Source organism: Odocoileus virginianus, chromosome 20 (assembly GCF_023699985.2).
Source record: "Odocoileus virginianus isolate 20LAN1187 ecotype Illinois chromosome 20, Ovbor_1.2, whole genome shotgun sequence".
Classification (NCBI taxonomy): domain Eukaryota; kingdom Metazoa; phylum Chordata; class Mammalia; order Artiodactyla; family Cervidae; genus Odocoileus; species Odocoileus virginianus.
Window position 1 is genome coordinate 2,469,102 of NC_069693.1, and position 21,212 is coordinate 2,490,313.

The window sequence follows — 21,212 nt, forward strand, 5'->3', positions numbered from 1 at the left end:
GACCAGGGATCAAAGCCACACCCCCTTGCAGTGGAATCATGCATGGAGCCATAACCACTGGACCACCAAGGAAGCCCCTGGCACACTATTTAATATTAACAGATAACATTGGTTGTGTACCCTGTGTCAGAAACTTGATACATGGCAACCCTATGAGTACTCTATAAGAGCTGAAATTATCCCCAACTTGCATATGAGGTTTTACAAGAACCTGTAACTTGTCTAAATCTCATGGCTATTCGGTCACTGTCGTTCAGTCGCTAAGTCATGTCCAATTCTTTGCGACCCCATGGACACAGCTATCTGGTGGAAGATTGAATGTTCAGATCCAGGTCTATCTGACTTTTATTTAATGATGCAGATATTAGATCATCTGAGATGAAGCTAAGTACATGTATTTTCTTTTTTTCCCTTGAAAGTCTATTAAGGGTAGGAGAGGTTAGGTAACTTGCCCAAGCTTAGCCAATAAGGGATACTTAGATAGAACACTGGGCTTCCCTGGTGGCTCGGGGGAAAGAATCTGCCTGCAGTGCAGGAAACCTGGATTGGAACCCTGGGTCAGGAAGATCCCCTGGAGAAGGAAAGGGCAGGCCACTCCAGTGTTCTGGGAAACCCCATGGACAGAGGAGCCTGGCAGATAGTCCATGGGGTCACAGAGAGTCGGACACGACTGAGCAGCTAATGCACGCACACACTCACACGCAGAGAGAAAACGCCTACTGGATGGGCCATGATGTTTATCTTCACACCCACTCTGTACCGGGCAGAGTGCACGTCGATGCTCCCAAAGTGTCTGTGGGATGGAATAAGCAGACAAGGCAGGAATCCTGACTCCAGTGTGTATTCTTCCCACACCATGTCAGCCCCCTTCCAAATCAACAACCACCAGCAACTGAAGAGAGAGTCCCCAAGGCCGAGATCAGGTGCTCCCAGCCAATACCCCACCTGGGTGTCTGCACCTCCTAGAAAATGCGATGCCCTTAAATCCAGCTTTGAGCCATCACACGTTGAATAAGCGCGTCCTGAGTACCAATAATGTACCGGGCAGCGTGCTCTTTTGCTAGGTCTCCAGAGTAGAGCTCTAAGTGAGCTAGACCTAGCTCCTTCCCCCAGGCTCACAGCCCAGTTGGAGAGACACTGAATAACTGTACAAACATACAAGTAGTTTAAAATAACGGTTTGTAATACACAGAGAGAAAGTAAAGACACGGTTTGATAGAAAACTTTTTAAGGGAGGTTTATCTGAAGACAAGAAATTGAAAAATTATGCCAAAGATGTCTAGGATTCCCAGAAATGGGAAGAGCAAGAAGGGGGAGAAAGTGTTCCAGACAAAAGGGACATGTGGGAATTCTTTAAGGCTGGCAGGACCTTCAACGTTTGAGGAAATGGAAATGTCCCTGTATGGCTTTGATAAATGGAAGAAGAGGGACGACGATGTGAGTTAAAACTGATAACATCCACTGGGAAAACAGTATGGTGGTTCCTTAAAAAACTAAAAATAGAGCTACCATATGACCCAGCAATCCCACTCCTGGGCATATACCCAGAGAAAAGCATAATTCAAAATATACATGCACCCCCCCCCCATGTTCATTGTAGCACTTTTTGCAATAGGCACTACATGGAAGCAACACAAGTGGCCGTCAACAGAGGAATGGATAAAGAAGATGTGGCACATATATACAAATGGAATAGTACTTGGTCATTAAAAGGAATGAAATAGGGTCATTTGTAGAGACATGGCTCAAGCGCGAGACTGTCACACAGAGTGAAGTAAGCCAGAAAGGGAACAACAAATATCATATACTAACACACGTACATGGAATATAGGGAAGTGGTACAGATGATCTTATTGGCAAAGCAGAAATAGAGACAGACATAGAGAACGAACGTGTGGATACCAAAGGGGAATGTGGAGTGGTGGGGTGGGATGAGCTGGGAGACTGGGATTGACACGTATCCACTGTTGAGTCTGTCTGTAAAATAGAGGAGTAATGAGAGCTGACTGTAGGGCTCGGGGAACTCTGCTCAGCGATCTGCGGTGACCTCACGGGGAAGGAAGTCCCGACGGGGGGAGTATCTGTACGCGCAAGGCTGATTCGGTTTGTTGTACAGCAGGAACTAACACAACATTGTAAGGCCAGTCTACTCTAATAAAAATCAATTTTGAAAAACTCCTCTCCCCCCTCCAAAAATCAAAAAACAAAACCTGAAGCAATGGCAAAGTTTGATGAGGAACATGAGGTTTACTCTAAGAATCATGGGGGAGAGACTAAAAGCTTTAAGCAGAGGAGTGACCCTAGAGGACTGTGTTTTTCAGAGGCCCCATTAGCCACTTCGTGGAGGATTGTAGCAGCAAGCATGGAATCAGGGAGGCCAGAGAAGAGGGTGTCTCATGTACCTGAGTGACATGATGGCTGGGATCTGGGGTGAGGCCAGGTGTACAGAGACAGATCTGTGAACTACTTTGCAGTATGTTTTGTGCTTAGATGGAGAGGTCCCTGGAGTTGGGCAACGTGACAAGGGTCCAGGAATTCATCTTGCTGGGCTTGTCCACAAGCCCAGAAACAAGGGAAGTCCTGTTTGCCGTCTTCCTGGCCCTCTACCTGCTGACCCTCCTGGAGAACGCCCTCATCGTCTTCCTCGTCTGCAGCCACGCGGAGCTCCACAAGCCCATGTACTTCTTCCTGGGCAACCTGAGCTGCCTGGAGATGTGCTACGTGTCCGTGACCATGCCCAGCCTGCTCGCGGGGCTGTGGATGGGCCCCTACCACGTGCCCTTCACAGCCTGCCTGACCCAACTCTTCTTCTTCATCGTCCTCATCTGCACAGAGTGTGCCCTCCTGGCCTCCATGGCCTGTGACCGCTACGTGGCCATCTGCCGCCCACTGCACTACTCGCTGCTCATGCGGCCCCAGGTCTGCCTGGGCTTGGCTGGGACTTCGTGGCTTGGTGGGCTGCTGGTCTCGGTGGTCAAGACAGCGTGCATCGCCAGCCTGTCCTACTGCGGCCCCAATGTCGTCAACCATTTCTTCTGTGACGTCTCCCCACTACTCAACCTGTCCTGCACCCACGTGGCCCTGACCGAGCTGGTAGACTTCCTCTCCGCCATCGTCATCCTCTGGGGCTCCCTCCTGGTGGCCATAGCCTCCTATGTGGCCATTGGCAGGGCCGTGCTCCGCATGCCATCAGCAGCTGCCCAGCGCAAGGCCTTCTCCACGTGCGCCTCCCACCTGGTGGTGGTGGGCATCTTCTACTCGGCCACTCTCTTTATCTATGCCCGCCCCAGCCGCATAGAAGCCATAGACCTCAACAAGGTGCTGTCGGTCACCTACACAGTGGTCACGCCCATGTGCAATCCGGTCATCTACTGCCTGCGAAACAGGGAGGTCCAGGCCGCTTTCCGTAGAACTCTACGTGGGTCCTGTGGCTGACTAGCTAAGGGCATGGTGGACAGCTCAAGTTGTCAATACTTGAAATTCACACAGCATACACTTCATCCTTTGAAAATCTATGAATCAGTGGGTATTTAGCACATTCACAACATTGTGCAACCAATACCATTATCTGATTCCAGGACATTTTCATCACCACCAAGATGAATAGATAAAGAAGATGTGGTACAGATGTACAATGGAATATTACTCAGCTGTGAAAAGGATCAAAATCAGGTCATTTGTCGTGATCTGGATGAACTGAGTGTCTGTCATACAGAGTGAAGTAAATCAGAAAAAGGAAAAACAAATGTTGTATATTAATGCATACATATGAAATCTAGAAAAGTGGTACAGATGAACCCATTTCCAGAGGAGGAATAGAGATACAGATGTAGAGAACAGACTTGTGGGCCCAGAGGGGCAGAGAGGAGGTGGGATGAATGGAGAGAGCGGCACTGGCATGTGTACACTATCCTGAGTAAGACAGGTGGCTGAGGGGAATGTGACCTAAGGCAGAGGGAGCTTAGCTCAGCGCCCGTGCCGACCTGGTGGGGTGGGACGCGGGGCGACAAGTTCAGGAGAGAGGGGGTCTATGTACACAGATGGCTGAGTCGCACTGCCGTGCAGCAGAAACTAACAGCGTTGTAAAGCTGCTATGCTCCAATTTTTTAAACAAGAAACCTGTACACACCACAAGTCACTTGCAATCCCCTATTCCAGCCCCCAGCCCTAAGAAACCATTCATCTTTCTCTCTGTATGGATTTGCCTGATTAGACATTTTACATAATTGAAATCAGATAACATGTGGACTTTTAAATGCGGCTTCCTTCATTTAGCATAATATTTTCAGGTTTGTGCATATTGCAGCATGCTTCAATACTTTATTCCTTTTTATGGTTGCATAATATTCCATTATGTGTATATATCACATTTAGTTTGCCCATTCCTCAGCTGAAAGACATTTGAGTTGTTTTCACTTTTTAGCTGTTTCTGTGAAAACACATTTTCTTCTCTCTTGAGTATATGCATAGGAGTGGAATTGCTGGGTTATATACTAATGCTAGGGGCTTCCCAGTGGTGCAAGTGGTAAAGAACCTACTTACCAACGCAGAAAACATAAAAGACATGGGTTCAATCCCTGAGTCAGGAAGATCCCCTAGAGGAGGAAATGGCAACCCACTCCAGTATCCTTGCCTGGGAGATCCTATGGACAGAGGAGCCTGGTGGGCAACACTCTATAGGATCACGAAGATTCGGACACAAATGAAGTGACTTAGCATGCAGCACACATGCTAATGCTATATTTAACTTTTTAAAGAACTGTCAAGTGACAGTTTTAAAGTGACCGATATTCTGCTTTCAAAATATGCGTGTGGCAGGGTAAGCAGGGCAATTATAAACGGCGATTTATAGATGAGATCATGCAAATGACCAATGAATCTAATAAATCTCCTGAACACTCAGCAAAAATGCTAGTTATGATGTTTTACCATCACTGTATCAGATCAGGAAAGATTCAAGAGACTGTTAACACCTAAAGCTGAGCTGAGGTTGGGGTGTCCCTGGTGGCTGAAACGGTAAAGAATCTGCCTACAGTGCAAGAGACCTGGGTTCAGTCTCTGGGTGGGAAAGATCCCCTGGAGAAGGGAATGGCAACCCAATCCAGTATTCATACTTGGAGAATTCCATGGATTCCAGAGGAGCCTGGGGTCCATGGGCGGTCTCAGAGTCAGACACAACTGAGCAACTAAGAGCTGAGGTGGCTTTGAAACGTGGTAATGCCCCCTCAAAGACTGCTGGTGGCGGCATAAATTGCTGAAACCCTCTTTGAGAACAAACTGGTATTTGAATTTTGCCTACACTTTGATGCAGAACCTCCACTTCTGCAGATATCTCATAGGAAGATTAAAGCACTGATCTATAAAAATACACATATGAGAATGATTCCGGTAGCATTCTAGATTAAAGCGCCAGGGATTAAGTGGTTTGGTCTAGGACTGGCCACTCACGTCATCCCACCCAGGCAGAAAGGGGCTGGAGGACAGAGGGCTGGAAACTTTGATGAACAGAATCCAAGGCTATCTGAAGATCTAGAACATGAAGATTTAAAAAATGGTAATAGCCAAGTCAGTGCACGTGAATTCAAAATTTGATAAATATTAGCAAACTTCTTTCCAGAAACACAGCCTCAATCTACATGCCCACAGCAGTCTGGGAGGGAAGCTGCCCCCACGTCCAACCAACACTGCGTTTTCTCAGAGGATTTCCTTTTAATGTGCTGTGAGCATATTAAAAGATGTTCCACTACCAGTTTCATTCCACCACTTTGGGTTTCATTTCTTTAGTAGAGGTGGAGGTGGAACACTATTCCATAGTTTATTGGCCATTCCTGTTGCCTTTTTGGGGATGAACTACTGGGTTACTTGTGCACAAATAGTTTAGAATGTGTGACAGTGTAGGTCAACTTTTCAGAAAGTTTTTATTTAATGGCTGCACCAGGTGTTAGTTGCAGCATGTGGGATCTAGTTCCCTACCCAGAGTTTGAACCCACGCCCTCTACACTGGGAGCACTGAGTCTTATCCACTGGACCACCGGAGGAGGTCCCGTAATAGGTCAGTTTTGCCCATTTCATGCCCTTTCTTCTCCAGGATAAATTCCCAAAGTAGAATTAATGAATGCAAGGCCATCCAGACTCTCAAGGCTTTTTGTTATTTATTAGTAAACTGCTGTTCTAAAGCATACCGACATTAACTCTCACAAACCACACTAGAACATGGGCATTTCTCTTGAGGCACTGTCAACATGAATTTTTATTACTTAAGATAAAAATATGCTATGTATGATGAGTAGGTCTTTCTACAGAAGTTCATTCTTGGAATTTGTAGTTTCTCTATAATATGCTTATTTTTTCAATTATACAGGTAATCCTAGATAATTGAAAAATATTCAAATGTATAAAATAGAAAATACAAGTCCCCTGAGGTCTCAGACCTGAAAACGCAGCTAATAACTGATGTACATCTTTCAGTTTCCTTTCTAGATATCCTCTAAGCCCTGTGTGTGTACTCAGCTGTATCTGACTTTTTGTGACCCCCATGGACTATAGCCCGCCAGGCTCCTCTGTCCTTGGGATTTCCCAGGCTAGAAAACTGGAGTGGGTTTCCAGTTCCTTCTGCAAGGGATCTTCCCGACCCAGGGATTGAACCCACGTCTCCTGTGCCCTCTGCACTGGTAGGCAGGTTCTTCACCACTAAGCCACCTGTGAAGCCCTTTTTCTAGGCATCGTTGTTTTGTTCAGTTGCTAAGTTGTGTCTGACTCTCTGTGACCCCAGGGACTGCAGCACAGGATTCCTTGTCCTTCACCACGTCCCCGAGTTTGCTCAGATTCATGTCCACCGAGTCAGTGATGCCATGCCGCCCTGTCACCCTCTGCCGTCGCCTTCTCCTCCTGCCTTCACTCTTTCCCACATCAGCGTCTTTTCCAGTGAGTCCACACTTCACATCAGGTAGCCAGAGTATTGGAGCTTCAGCTTCAGCATCAGTCCTTCCAGTGAATATTCAGGACTGATCTCCTTTAGGATGGACTGGTTGGATCTCCTTGCAGTCCAAGGGACTCTCAAGAGTCTTCTCCAACATCACGGTTCAAAAGCATCCATTCTTTGGCGCTCAGCCTTCTTTATGGTCCAACTTTCTACGCAAATATTAACTTAAATAACTACTACAATCAGTCTATTTACTGTTATTGCTCTACGAATCTTTGACATACTTTTATACTGCTTCTTTCATGTTCAACTCGACAATATACCATCTCCCCATGACAGTATCTGGTTTAATCTCTTTAAAGGATGCATGTGATTTCACACTGTATATAGAACATAATGGGCTTCCCTGGTAGCTCAGCTGGTAAAGAATCCGCCTGCAATGCAGGAGACCCCAGTTCGATTCCTGAGTCAGGAAGATCCCCTGGAGAAGGGATAGTCTACCCACTCCAGTATTCATGGGCTTTCCTGGGGCTCAAATGGTAAAGAATCCACCTGCAGTGTGGGAGACCTGGGTTTGAGCCCTAGGTTGGGAAGACCCCCTGAGGCATGGCAACCTCTCCAATATTCCTGTCTGGAGAATCCCCATGGACAGAGGAGCCTGGTGGGCTACAGTCCATGGGGTTGCAAACAGTTGGACACAACTGAGCAACTAAACACAGCACAGCACAGCATATAACGTAACATTTAAACAATTCCATGTTGGTGGGCATTTGAATTATTTGTAAAAATTTTCAATAAAATAATGTTTATTCCAAATTTCACTATGTAATAATAAAAGCTTGTACTTAAGTTTAAATATTCCATAATGTTTTTTCAGTGGGCAAGGAATAAATTTCCATTTCTTGGATTACTGGAGAGGATGCACTTTTGGGGGGTAGGTTATCAGCCACCTACATGTTTCCTTCAAGAATCTTCTTGTTCATGACAATTTTCATTTCGTTTTTCTCTTGAGTCTTCATATGTTTCTCCTTTATTTAAAGAATCCTTTGCTATATTGCAAATACTTCCCTCTGGGTTTCTATTTGGCTTTGGAGGTTGCATGTGTGTGTGTGTGTGTGTGTGTGTGTGTTGGCCATGAAAGTTTTAAAATCAGGAGCGGGAGATGTCCGTGATCGCTGAGGAGCTCTTGCGGGGGTGGAGGGCTCTCCGCAGGGCCGCGTGGACCTCCTTGTTTCGCAGGCAGTAGACCACCGGGCTGCAGGCGGGCGTGACCACCGTGTAGACGACCGACAGCACCTTGTGCAGGTCAGTGGACTCCATGCGGCTGGGGCAGGAATACATGAAGAGGACCACCGAGTAGAAGATGCCCACCACCACCAGGTGGGAGGCGCAGGTGGAGAAGGCCTTGCGCCGGGCGGCGGCCGAAGGCATGCGGAGCACCGTCAGCCCGATGGCCGAGTAGGAGGCCAGGGAGACCAGCAGCGTCCCGCAGAAGATGCCGATGGCGGAGAGGAAGTCCACCAGCTCGGGCAGGGCCACGTGGGTGCAGGACAGGTTGAGCAGCGGGGAGACGTCACAGAAGAAGTGGTTGACGACGTTGGGGCCGCAGTAGGACAGGCTGGCGATGCACGCTGTCTTGACCGCCGAGACCAGCAGCCCACCAAGCCAAGACGTCCCGGCCAAGCCCCAGCAGACCTGGGGCCGCATGAGCAGTGGGTAGTGCAGTGGGCGGCAGATGGCCACGTAGCGGTCACAGGCCATGGAGGCCAGGAGGGTACACTTGGTGCCAATGAGGGAGATGAATAAAAAAAGCTGAATCAGGCAGGCTGTGAAGGGCACGTGGTAGGGGCCCGTCCACAGCCCCGCGAGCAGGCTGGGCATGGTCACGGACACGTAGCACATCTCCAGGCAGCTCAGGTTGCCCAGGAAGAAGTACATGGGCTTGTGGAGCTCCGTGCGGCTGCAGACGAGGAAGACGATGAGGGCGTTCTCCAGGAGGGTCAGCAGGTAGAGGGTCAGGAAGACGGCAAACACCGCCACCCTCACGCCTGGCCTGGCAGACAGACCCAGCAGGATAAACTCTTGCACTCCGGACACATTGCCCAAGGACAGAGCCCTCTCCATCTGAGTAAGGAAGAAACAGGCTCTTAGAGACCATGTCCACCAGAAATAAACTGGCCAGCAAAGAAGAGCGTATGCAGTTAGGGGCTGTTGGGACAAGGCTGCTTTGCTATAGCCTGACCGTTGTGAGGAGCACAGTAAGGAGCAACTGGGAAATCGCAAAACTGGAAACAGGAAGCTTAACACTGTACTTGCTGCATCTGTAATCAGAGAAGACACAAGTCCTGAATGAGTGTGCATTTGCATGAGCTCGATTATGTCATCTGTGAAATGGAGCTCAAAGCTATGGGACCCCACAGCATCTTTGGTCTTTATGGCTATTAAACATGGGAACAGATGAGAGAGTGCTTTATAGAGCAAGGCACAATTATTCCTTTACATCTGATGACCTAAAGTGGTGTTTTCCGGGTTGGATTTCTTTCTTTTTGTTTTGAAAAATGTTCTGGGTCCCCAGAAGTTGTGCTGTTTTCAGTAAAGGAAGACTCACAATTCCTTAATGTGAGACACTGCCTTCTCTAAACTGGGTTAGATTTCTAGAGGAAATTTGCCACTGTTTACTAGAGAAAAGGTCCAGCAGTAACGGTTTCTTTTTTTAAAAAAAAAAAAGACCCGTGAGATGGACTTCCCTGGTGGGCGAGTGGTTAAGAATCTGCCTACCAATGCAAGCAGGGTTAATCCCTGGTCTGGGAAGATTCCACATGCCCCCAGGCAACTAAGCCCACGGGCTGCAACGGCTGAAGCCTGCATGCCCTAGAGTGTGTGGTCCACAACACAAGAAGCCACCGCAATGGATGAAAAGCCCTGCAACTAGAGCGTAGCTCACCAGAACTAGAGAAAACCCGCGTAGCAGCAAAGACTCAGAGCAGCCAAAAATGAATAAAAAAAGGGAAAGACCAATGATAAGTTTCTTCCTGAATACTTCCAAAGATGACCCCTTCCAGAAAGAGAGTGTCTTTTTTTTCTAAGGAAAGAAACTAAATACATATGCTGAGAATCACTTAGGCACTCTTACACTGTGTGGCATTTTTTTTGAACACATGGAGATCAATGGACTTTCATGACCCTTCAAAAATAGGCTTTATTCTACCAGTTCATATACATAACTGAAACTCACAGGCAGCAAGTAACTTGAGCAAAAGGACGGAGTTACATAAATAAGGGGTCTTTGCCTCTACCATTAATATGAGGAATTCACTTAGAGTTTTAGGTGACTGAGATACAGAGACGGTGCTCTTTGGACTTATTTCTGACTTATCACTTATCATATGTTTGAAAAAAAGTGTGAAAGTGTCAGTCACTCAGTCGTGTCTGACTTTGCAGCTCCATGGACTGTAGCCCACCAGGCTCCTCTGTCCATGGGATTCTCCAGGCAGGAACACTGGGGCGGGGGGGGGTGCCATTCTCTCTGCCAGGGGATTTACCTGACCCAGGAGTCGAACCCGGGTCTCCTGCATAGTGGGCAGGCTCTTCACCATCTGAGCCACCAGGGAAGCCCTAGTCTATGTATTCAGGAGCAAATATTTATTGAGTGTATACTATACATGAGGTGCGTGAAATCAACCAGTGAGTGTGTTCAAATTCTCCTTCTAGGTAGTGTGGAATAGAGGAGGCCGAAGGAAGACAAATACAGAATTTCAGCGGGTCAGTGCTAAGAAGAAAGCAAAGCAGGATGGTCCACAAGGTCTGAAGGAGGTTATTTTAGGATGGGCAGTCGGAGAAAACTTCTTTGAGGTGGGTAGTGATGTTTGAGCTTGTTTTTAACTAATGGGAAAAGTGAGTGAGCACTGAGCTGGCAGAAGAGCATTTTAAGTGGAACGAGGAAAAGCAATTGCAAACAACTTAAGTCAGGAAGGAGTTTAGTGTCTTCACGGGAAAAAAAAGAAAAGCAAGTATAGCTGAAGGATAGAGAGGTAAGAGAAAGGGGAGGAAATCAGGTTTCTCCCATCTACATCAGCAAAACCTACTTCTCTGTAGCTTCATCTCCTCCCCAACACTTTCTAAGCGACTCGTCGTGTTCCCATCTCTGTGCCAAACGCTCCCAGTGAGGAGCTTTGCTGGTGGTCCAGTGGTTAAGGCGTCTCCTTCCAATGCAGGGGGTGTGGTTCTGATCACTGGCCGGGGAGATAAGATCCCGCGCCTCAGAGCCAAAAAAACCAAAACCTAAAACAGAAGCAGTATTGTAACACATTCAATAAAGACTTTAAAATGCTCCCCATCAAAAAAAAATCTCTAAAACACTCCCAATGAAAATTGTTTCAGAGGTAATCAGAATGGTAGAATGGAATAAAACCCAGAAACACAACAAGCAGGCGTACAGACTTGATTGATGACATAACTTCATTGGAGGTAAGTGAGGAAAAGGGTGAACTTGGCAAGAAATGGCTCTCAAATAATTGGGGTACCCATGGAAACTCAACTGGCCCTGGGCGACAGCCTAGGGGGTGGGCTGGGAGGGAGGGAGGGAGCGGACACACGCGTGCCCGCGGTGGATTGATGCTGGTGTGCGGCAGAGACCAGCGCAACACTGTAAGGCAATCCGCCTTCAATTGGAATAAACGCATGGTTTTAAAAAAGAAAAATAAAGAGATTGGAACCCTACATCACACAACACACGTGAGAAGTCAGTTTCAGGTGAGCTGAAAAACACACATGTGGAGTGCGAACTTCTGAGATTTTAGAAGACCATGCGGAAGCATGCCTTTATGACGCTGTGTGTGAGTCGCTCAGTCGTGTCTGACTCTGTGACCCCATGGGCTGCAGCCCCCCACGCTTCTCTGTCCACGGGATTCTCCCGGCAAGAATACTGGAATGCATTGCCATTCCCTTCTCCAGGGGATCTTTCCAACCCAGGGATCGAACCCTGGTCTCCTGAAGCACAGGTAGATTCCTTACCTGTTTGAGCTACAGGGAGATCTCTTTTATGTCACTGGGGGTTTAGACTACAGTAAGAAGACAGGATAAAACCTTACACTTTAAAATTTTTAAAAATTAGCAGCATTGAAAAATTCTGAACACCACAGATTATTAGAGGAAAATCCACAAGCTGGAAAAAATAGACTTGCAGTATACATAAGTGAGAAGGAAATGCCAACCCACTCCAGTGCTCTTGCCTGGAGAATCCCATGGACAGAGGAGCCTGGCGGGCTACAGTCCACGGGTCACAAAGAGTCGGACACGACGGAGTGACTGATACCTTCACCTTCATGTATAAGTGTGGAGGGATCCTTGTGTAGGATATACAGAGAAATCGGTCAGTTAATATGCAAAAAAAGTTTTTAGCAGAAAATTGGGCAAAAGTTCTGAATGTATACCTCACCAAAAAATATTCATCACTCAAAACATAAAATTATAACCACCTGATTAGGAATCAAACAAATGGAAATTAAAACCAAAATTAGGTACCACTTCATACCTGTGGAATTGGGATAACTACAAACTTCTGAGAATATTAACAATAGAAACTTTCATACACTGCCTCTGGGAGTCTGAATTGGTTTGATAACTTCAGAAAACAATTTGTCATTATCAAGTAAATGTTAAGACATGACTATGCCCCAGAAATTCTGTTTCCAAGCATATATATATTTCCAGAGTAATGTTCATAGAAGTACCATTTTACTAGCAAAAAAGAGAATGTAAACATTCCAAGTATTCAATAATAGAATTGAAAAGTGAATTGTGATCTCTTTCTATAAAGGAGTGCATGCATGCTAAGTCACTTCAGTCGTGTCCGACTCTTTGCAACCCCGTGGACTGTATCCTGCCAGGCTCCTCTGTCCATGGGATTTTCCAGGCAAGGATACTGGAGTGGGTTGCCATGCCCTCCTCGAGAGGATCTTTCTGGCCCAGGGCTCGAAGCCATATCTCTTTATGTCTCCTGCATTGGCAGGCAGGTTCTTTACCACTAGCATCACCTGGGAAGCCCCTATGGAGGGGCATGCTGTTAGATGTGGTTCTGGTTCACTGCATACAAGGGCCTTCCTGCTTTATTTTTACACTGTGCCTCCTGGGTTGCATATTTTCTTTTGCATCTACTCACTATTCATATGGAAGTCATGCATAAAAAGACCTTCTACATATGTTAAAATTCATGTCACTCTGCACCAAAGTATCCGTTTGGGGCGTGTTAACTTTCTATTGGAGTGTAACTGGTGTACAATGTTGTTGGTTTCTGCTTACAGCAGGGGGACTCAGTCACAAGTGTCCACGTATGCCCTCCCTCCCGAGCCTCCCTCCACCCCCACCCCGGCCCACCCGTCTCCCTGTGGCATACAGCGACTTCCCACCCGCTATCCGTTTTACACATGGCAGTGCATACGCTTCCTGCTACTCTCTCAGTTCATCCCACCCTCTCTTTGCCCCACCGTGTCCACAAGTCTCTTCTCTATGTCTGCGTCTCCACTGCTGCCTGCAAATAGGTTCATCAGCCTTCTTTCTAGATTCCACATATATGCCTTAACACATGATACTTGTTCTTCCTCTTTGACTAACTGTGAGGTTCTTAATCTCTCCAAGCCTGACTTACCTATCGCTACCGCTGTTCAGTTGCTCAGCGGTGTCCGACTCTTTTGACCCCATGGACTGCAGCCCGCCAGGCTCCTCTGCCCATGGATTTCCCAGACAAGAATACTGGAGTGGGTTGCCATTCCCTTCTCTGGGGGATCTTCCCAACCCAGGGACTGAGTCAGGTCTCCTGCACTGCTGGGGATTCTCTACCACTGTGCCACTTGAGAAGCCCCCAACTTACCTATTGCTTAAGATAATAATACTTGCATGAGGAATAAAAAAATACTGTATGATGATAGCTTTCCTTTATTACCTATCTCTGTATGAAGGAATTCAGGTGCAGCATGATATAGTCTTTTTACCATGGCCCACAATAAGAAATACATTTCACATTGTGCACCTCCAGTCAAAATCACAAACACAGACAGAGAGAAAGGGAGAGAAATTTAACAAAAAATACTTACCCTTACTTTGAGTCCTCTAAAGATTTTCTCTAGTGTTCTGTGCCATGTGATTTTTATTGCTAGTATCAACCTAATACAATTATTTTATGAGCCTCAGTAAATATACTGTTGTTCATGTTAACAGGAGGGCTTTGGAATTAAATTCTGGGTGTAGCCCGGGCTCTCTCTGACTTAAGCTCTCTCTGACAAAAGCTCTGATGGTCTGAGCCTCACGTCTTTATCTTCAGTAGGGGGATAATAACCCTGACTCCTTCAGACTGCCGTGAGGATTAAGCCCAAAATAGTCTCCGAGGCACCCAGCCAGTGTCTCGCACCCCAAAGGAACCTTATTAAGAGGAAAGAGTTTTTTTTTTCCTGGTGGCAGGCTACCATCCACAGGATCTCAAAGAGTCGGACACGACTTGGCCACGGACGTTGCTGTTGTTCATTCACTAGATCGTGTCCTGCTCTTTGTGACCCCGTGGACTGTAGCCCCCCAGACTCCTTGGTCCACTGGACTTCCTAGGCAAGAATGCTGGAGTGGGTTGTCATTTCTTTCTCCAGGGGATCTTCCCAACCCCGGGATCCAACCCACCTCTCCTGCACTGACAGGCAGATTCTTTACCTCTGAGCCACCTGGGAAGCCTCTATGCCTTGGACTCCCCACCAAATAGGTCTACTATCCATTCCTGGAATGAAGAATGCATATTTGGGGGAAGTGCTATCAATGTATTGTTTTTTATTGTGTTTATTTTCCCCTTTTGTGTGATCAAATAAAATAAACTTAGAAGTAGTGCATTCATAATTCTAGCAGAGCATTTTTTCTTGAGTAGGAAGACCATCAGTCCACATTATGCTGCAGTTGATAAGCAAAAATGGTTTTTATTAGAGGATCATTGCTTTCCTGTGTTGCAGTGGTCTCTGCAGTCCATCACCTAGAATCAGTCATAATTTTGTGTGTGTGTATATATATACACATATATGTATGTATATATATCCATCCTCTCCATCTTAAGCCTCTCTGCCTCCCAAGAAATATTTTTGACAGGACTTCCCTGGTCCAGTGACTAAGACTTCAAGCTTCCAACAAAGGGGGCAGGAGTTTGTTCCCCGGTTGGGGAACTAACATTCATTGCAGCAAAAAACAAAACTCAAAACATAAAACATAAAACAGAGTGATATTGCATCAGATTCAATAAACACTTTAAAATGGTCCACATTAAAAAAATCTTCAAAATAAATAAATATTTGTATAGCTTCCAGTTGCTTCTGGTACAAACACTGTGGTCTGAAGAAGTCATATACAAACAAGTGTATACCCTGGACTCGATTTTTTTTTTTTACTTTAAAAAAATTACTTATTTTAATTGGAGGCTAATTACTTTACAATATTGTGTGGTTTTTGTGATACATTGATATGAATCAGCCATGGGTTTACATATGTTCCCCATCTTGAACCCCCTTTCTACCTCCCTCCGCATCCCATCCCTCAGTGTCATCCCAGTGCACCAGCCCTGAGCACCCTGTCTCATGCATCGAACCTGGACTGGTGCTCTGTTTCACATGTGGTAATATACATGTTTCAATGCTGTTCTCTCAGATCATCCCACCCCAGCCTTCTCCCACAGAGTCCAACAGTCTGTTCTTTCATCTGTGTCTCTTTTGCTGTCTCACATATAGGATCATCATTAGCATATTTCTAAATTCCATATTTATGCATTAATATACTCTATTGGTGTTTTTCTTTCTGACTTACTTCACTCTGTATAATAGGCGCCAGTTTCATCCACCTCATTAGAACTGATTCACTAGCTGAATAATATTCCATGGTGTATATGTACCACAGCTTCCTTAACCATTCATCTGTTGATGGACATCGAGGTTGATTCCATTTCCTGGCTATTGTAAACAGTGCTGTGATGAACATTGGGGTACCCGTGTCTCTTTCAATTCTGGTTTCCTTGGTGTGTATGCCAAGCAGTGGGATTGCTGGGTCATATGGCAGTTCTATTTCCAGTTTTTTAAGAAATCTCCACACTGTTCTCCATAGTGGCTGTACTAGTTTGCATTCCCACCAACAGTGTAAGAGGGTTCCCTTTTCTCCACACCCTCCCCAGCATTTATTGTTTGTAAACTTCTTGATAGCAGCCATTCTGACCAGTGTGACATGGTACCTCGTTGTGATTTTAATTTGCATTTCTCTGATAATGAGTGATGTTGAGCATCTTTTCATGTGTTTGTTAGCCATCTGTATGTCTTCTTTGGAGAAATGTCTGTTTAGTTCTTTGGCCCATTTTTTGATTGGGTCATTTATTTTTCTGGAATTGAGTTGCATGAGCTGCTTGTATAATTTTTGAGATTAATTCTTTGTCAGTTGCTTTATTTGCTATTATTCTCTCCCATTCTGAAGGCTGTCTTTTCACCTTGCTTATAGTTTCCTTCATTGTGCAAAAGATTTTATTTTATTTATTTATTTTGTGTGTGTGTGTGCAAAAGCTTTTAAGTTTATTTATTTATTTATTTTTATCCCAGCTGAAGCCTTTATTTCTTTTTTCATTTATTTTTATTATTGGAGGCTAATTACTTTACAATATTGTAGTGGGTATTGTCATACATTGACATGAATCAGCCATGGATTTACATGTGTTCCCCATCCCAATCCCCCCTCCCACCTCCCTCTCTACCCGATCCCTCTGGGTCTTCCCAGTGCACCAGGTCCGAGCACTTGTCTCATGCATCCAACCTGGGCTGGTGATCTGTTTCACCCTAGGTAATATACATGTTTCGATGCTGTTCTCTTGAAACATCCCACCCTCGCCTTCTCCCACAGAGTCCAAAAGTCTGTTCTATACATCTGTGTCTCTTTTTCTGCTTTGCATATAGGGTGATCATTACCATCTTTCTAAATTCCATATATGTGTGTTAGTATACTGTAATGGTCTTTATCTTTCTGGCTTACTTCACTCTGTTTAATGGGCTTCAGTTTCATCCATCTCATTAGAACTGATTCAAATGAATTCTTTTTAATGGCTGAGTAATATTCCATGGTGTATATGTACCACAGCTTCCTTATCCATTCGTCTGCTGATGGGCATCTAGGTTGCTTCCATGTCCTGGCTATTATAAATGGTGCTGCGATGAACATTGGGGTGCACGTGTCTCTTTCAGATCTGGTTTCCTTGGTGTGTATGCCCAGAAGTGGGATTGCTGGGTCAAATGGCAGTTCTATTTCCAGCTTTTTAAGAAATCTCCACACTGTTTTCCATAGTGGCTGTACTAGTTTGCATTCCCACCAACAGTGTAAGAGGGTTCCCTTTTCTCCACACCCTCTCCAGCATTTATTGCTTGTAGACTTTTGGATAGCAGCCATCCTGACTGGCGTATAATGGTACCTCATTGTGGTTTTGATTTGCATTTCTCTGATAATGAGTGATGTTGAGCATCTTTTCATGTGTTTGTTAGCCATCTGTATGTCTTCCTTGGAGAAATGTCTATTTAGTTCTTTGACCCATTTTATGATTGGGTCATTTATTTTTCTGGAGTTGAGCTGGAGGAGTTGCTTGTATATTTTTGAGATTAATCCTTTGTCTGTTGCTTCATTTTCTATTATTTTCTCCCAATCTGAGGGCTGTCTTTTCACCTTGCTTATAGTTTCCTTTGTTGTGCAAAAGCTTTTAAGTTTGATTAGGTCCCATTTGTTTATTTTTGGTTTTGTTTCTAATATTCTGGGATGTGGGTCAGAGAGGATCCTGCTGTGATTTATGTCGGAGAGTGTTTTGCCTATGTTCTCCTCTAGGAGTTTGATAGTTTCTGGTCTTACATTTAGATCTTTAATCCATTTTGAGTTTATTTTTGTGTATGGTGTTAGAAAGTGTTCTAGTTTCATTCTTTTACAGGTGGTTGGCCAGTTTTCCCAGCACCACTTGTTAAAGAGGTTGTCTTTTTTCCATTGTATATCCTTGCCTCCTTTGTTGAAGATAAGGTGACCATAGGTTCGTGGATTTATCTCTGGGCTTTCTATTCTGTTCCATTGATCTATATTTCTGTCTTTGTGCCAGTACCATACTGTCTTGATGACTGTGGCTTTGTAGTAGAGTCTGAAGTCAGGCAGGTTGATTCCTCCAGTTCCATTCCTCTTTCTCAAGATTACTTTGGCCATTCGAGGTTTTTTGTATTTCCATACAAATTGTGAAATTATTTGTTCTAGTTCTGTGATAAATACCGTTGGTAGCTTGATAGGGATTGCATTGAGTCTATAGATTGCTTTGGGTAGTATAGCCATTTTGACAATATTGATTCTTCTAATCCATGAACATGGTATATTTCTTCATCTGTTTGTGTCCTCTTTGATTTCTTTCATCAGTGATTTATAGTTTTCTATGTATAAGTCTTTTGTTTCTTTAGGTAGATATACTCCTAAGTATTTTATTCTTTTTGTTGCAATGGTGAATGGTATTGTTTCCTTAATTTCTCTTTCTGTTTTCTCATTGTTAGTGTATAAGAATGCAAGAGATTTCTGTGTGTTAACTTTATATCCTGCAACTTTACTATATTGGTTGATTAGCTCTAGTAATTTTCTGGTAGAGTCTTTAGGGTTTTCTATGTAGAGGTTAAGTTTAATTAGGTCTCATTTGTTTATTTTTACTTTTATTTCCATTACTCCGGGATGTGGGTCATAGAGGATCCTGCTGTAATTTATGTCAGAGAGTGTTTTGCCTATGTTTTCCTATAGGAGTTTTATAGTTTCTGGTCTTATGTTTAGATCTTTAATCCATTTTGAGTTTTTTTTTTGTGTGTGTGTGTATGAGGTTAGAAAGAGTTCTAGTTTCATTCTTTCACAAGTTCACAAGTGGTTGACCAGTTTTCCCAGCACCACTTGTTAAAGAGATTGTCTTTTCTCCATTGTATATTCTTGCCTCCTTTGTCAAAGAGAAGGTGTCCATAGGTGCATGGATTTATCTATGGGCTTTCTATTCTGTTCCATTGATCTATATTTCTGTCTTTGTGCCAGTACCATACTGTCTTGATGACTGTGGCTTTGTAGTACAGTCAGAAGTCAAGCAGGTTGATTCCTCCAGTTCCATTCTTCTTTCTTAAGATTGCTTTGGCTATTAGAGGTTTTTTTGTATTTCCACACAAATTGTGAAATTATTTGTTCTAGTTCCCTGAATAATACTGTTGGTAGCTTGATAGGGATTGCATTGAATCTCTAGATTGCTTTGGATAGTATACTCATTTTCACTATATTGATTATTTTGATCCATGAACACGGTATGTTCCTCCATCTGTTTGTGTCATCTTTGATTTCTTTCACCAGTGTTTTATAGTTTTCTATATGTAGGTCTTTTGTTTCTTTAGGTAGATTTATTTCTAAGTATTTTTTTCTTTTTGTCACAGTGGTGAGTGGAATTGTTTCCTTAATTTCTCTTTCTGTTTTCTCATTGTTAGTGTATAGAAATGCAAGGAATTTCTGTGTGTTAATTTTATATCCTGCAACTTTACTATATTCATTGATTAGCTCCAATAATTTTCTGGTGGTGTCTTTAGGGTTTTCTATGTAGAGGATCATGTCATCTGCAAACAGTGAGAGTTTTACTTTTTTTTTTCCAATCTGGGTTCCTTTTATTTCTTTTTCTTCTCTGATTGCTGTGGCTAAAACTTCCAAAACTATGTTGAATAGAGGTGGTGAGAGTGGGAACCCTTGTCTTGTTCCTGACTTTAGGGGAAATGCTTTCAATTTTTCACCATTGAGGGTAATGTTTGCTGTGGGTTTATCATATATGGCTTTTATTATGTTGAGGTATGTTCCTTCTATGCCTGTTTTCTGGAGGGTTTTTAAAAATCATAAATGGATGCTGAGTTTTGTCAAAGGCTTTCTCTGCATCTATTGAGATAATCATATGTTTTTAACTTTCAATTTGTTAATGTGGTGTATCACATTGATTGATTTGCAAATATTGAAGAGTCTTTGCATCCCTGGGATAAAGCCCATTTGGTCATGATGTATGATCTTTATAATATGTTGTTGTATTCTGTTTGCTAGGATTTTGTTGAGGGTTTTTGCATCTATGTTCATCAATGGTATTGCCCTGTAGTTTTCTTTTTTTGTGGCATCTTTGCCTGGTTTTGGTATTAGGGTGATGGTGGCCTCATAGAATGAGTTTGGCAGTTTACCTTCCTCTGCAATTTTCTGGAAGAGTTTGAGTAGGATAGGTGTTAGCTCTTCTCTGAATTTTTGGTAGAATTCATCTGTGAAGCAAACTGGTCCTGGGATTTTGTTTGTTCGAAGATTTTTTATTACAGTTTCAATTTCCATGCTTTTGATGGGTCTGGTAAGATTTTCTATTTCTTCCTGGTTCAGTTTTGGAAGGTTATACTTTTCTAAGAATTCATCAATTTCTTCCAAGTTGTCCATTTTACTGGCATATAGTTGCTGATAATAGTCTCTTATGATCCTTTGTATTTCTGTGTTGTCTGTTGTGATTTATCCATTTTCATTTATAATTTTGTTGATTTGAATCTTCCTTTTTCTTGTTGAGTCTACTAATGGTTTGTCTATTTTATTTATCTTCTCAACGAACCAGCTTTTAGTTTTGTTGGTTTTTACTATAGTTTCCTTTGTTTCTTTTTCATTTATTTCTGTCCTAATTTTTATGATTTCTTTCCTTCTACTAACCCTGGGGTTCTTCATTTCTTCTTTTTGTAGTTCCTTTAGGTGTGAAGTTAGGTTATTTATTTTATTTTTCTCTTGTTTCTTCAGGTAAGCTTGTATTGCTATGAACCTTCCCCTTAGCACTGCTTTTACTGAGTCCCATAGGTTTTGGGTTGTTGTGTTTTCATTTTCATTCTTTCTATACATTTTTTATTTCTTTTTTTATTTCTTCTGTGATTTGTTGGTTATCCAGAAGCGTGTTGTTTAGCCTCCATATGTTTGTATTTTTAATAATCTTTTTCCTGTAATTGACATCTAATCTTACTGCATTGTGATCAGAAAAGTTGCTTAAAATGATTTCAATTTTTTTGAATTTACCAAGGTTTTTAAAATATTATTTATTTATTTTAATTGGAGGCCAATTACTTACAATATTGTAGTGGTTTTTGCCATACATTGACATTGACATGAATCAGCCATGGGTGTACATGTGTCCCCATCCTGAACCCCCCTCCCACCTCCCTGCCCATCCCATCCCCCAGGGTCATCCCAGTGCACCAGCCCTGAG

The 21,212-nt window shown here is 43.7% G+C and overlaps 2 protein-coding genes across 2 annotated transcripts; one reads left to right on the plus strand and one right to left on the minus strand.

Moving 5' to 3' along the window:
- The first annotated feature begins 2,490 nt into the window (after positions 1 to 2,490).
- Positions 2,491 to 3,435, plus strand: LOC110133912 (olfactory receptor 6Z7-like). The gene has a single exon (XM_020888152.2). The coding sequence runs from the start codon at positions 2,491 to 2,493 to the stop codon at positions 3,433 to 3,435; it is 945 nt and encodes a 314-aa protein (XP_020743811.2).
- A 4,621-nt stretch (positions 3,436 to 8,056) lies between these two features.
- Positions 8,057 to 9,046, minus strand: LOC110133911 (olfactory receptor 6Z7-like). Its single transcript, XM_020888151.2, has one exon. It carries the CDS (start codon positions 9,044 to 9,046, stop codon positions 8,072 to 8,074), a length of 975 nt encoding a protein of 324 aa, XP_020743810.2. The 3' UTR covers positions 8,057 to 8,071.
- Between the last annotated feature and the right edge of the window lie 12,166 nt (positions 9,047 to 21,212).

Bases quoted from the DNA above. Each gene is read 5' to 3' on its own strand.
- LOC110133912 (XM_020888152.2), top strand. From the start codon at position 2,491: ATGGAGAGGTCCCTGGAGTTGGGCAACGTGACAAGGGTCCAGGAATTC.
- LOC110133911 (XM_020888151.2), bottom strand. From the start codon at position 9,046: ATGGAGAGGGCTCTGTCCTTGGGCAATGTGTCCGGAGTGCAAGAGTTT.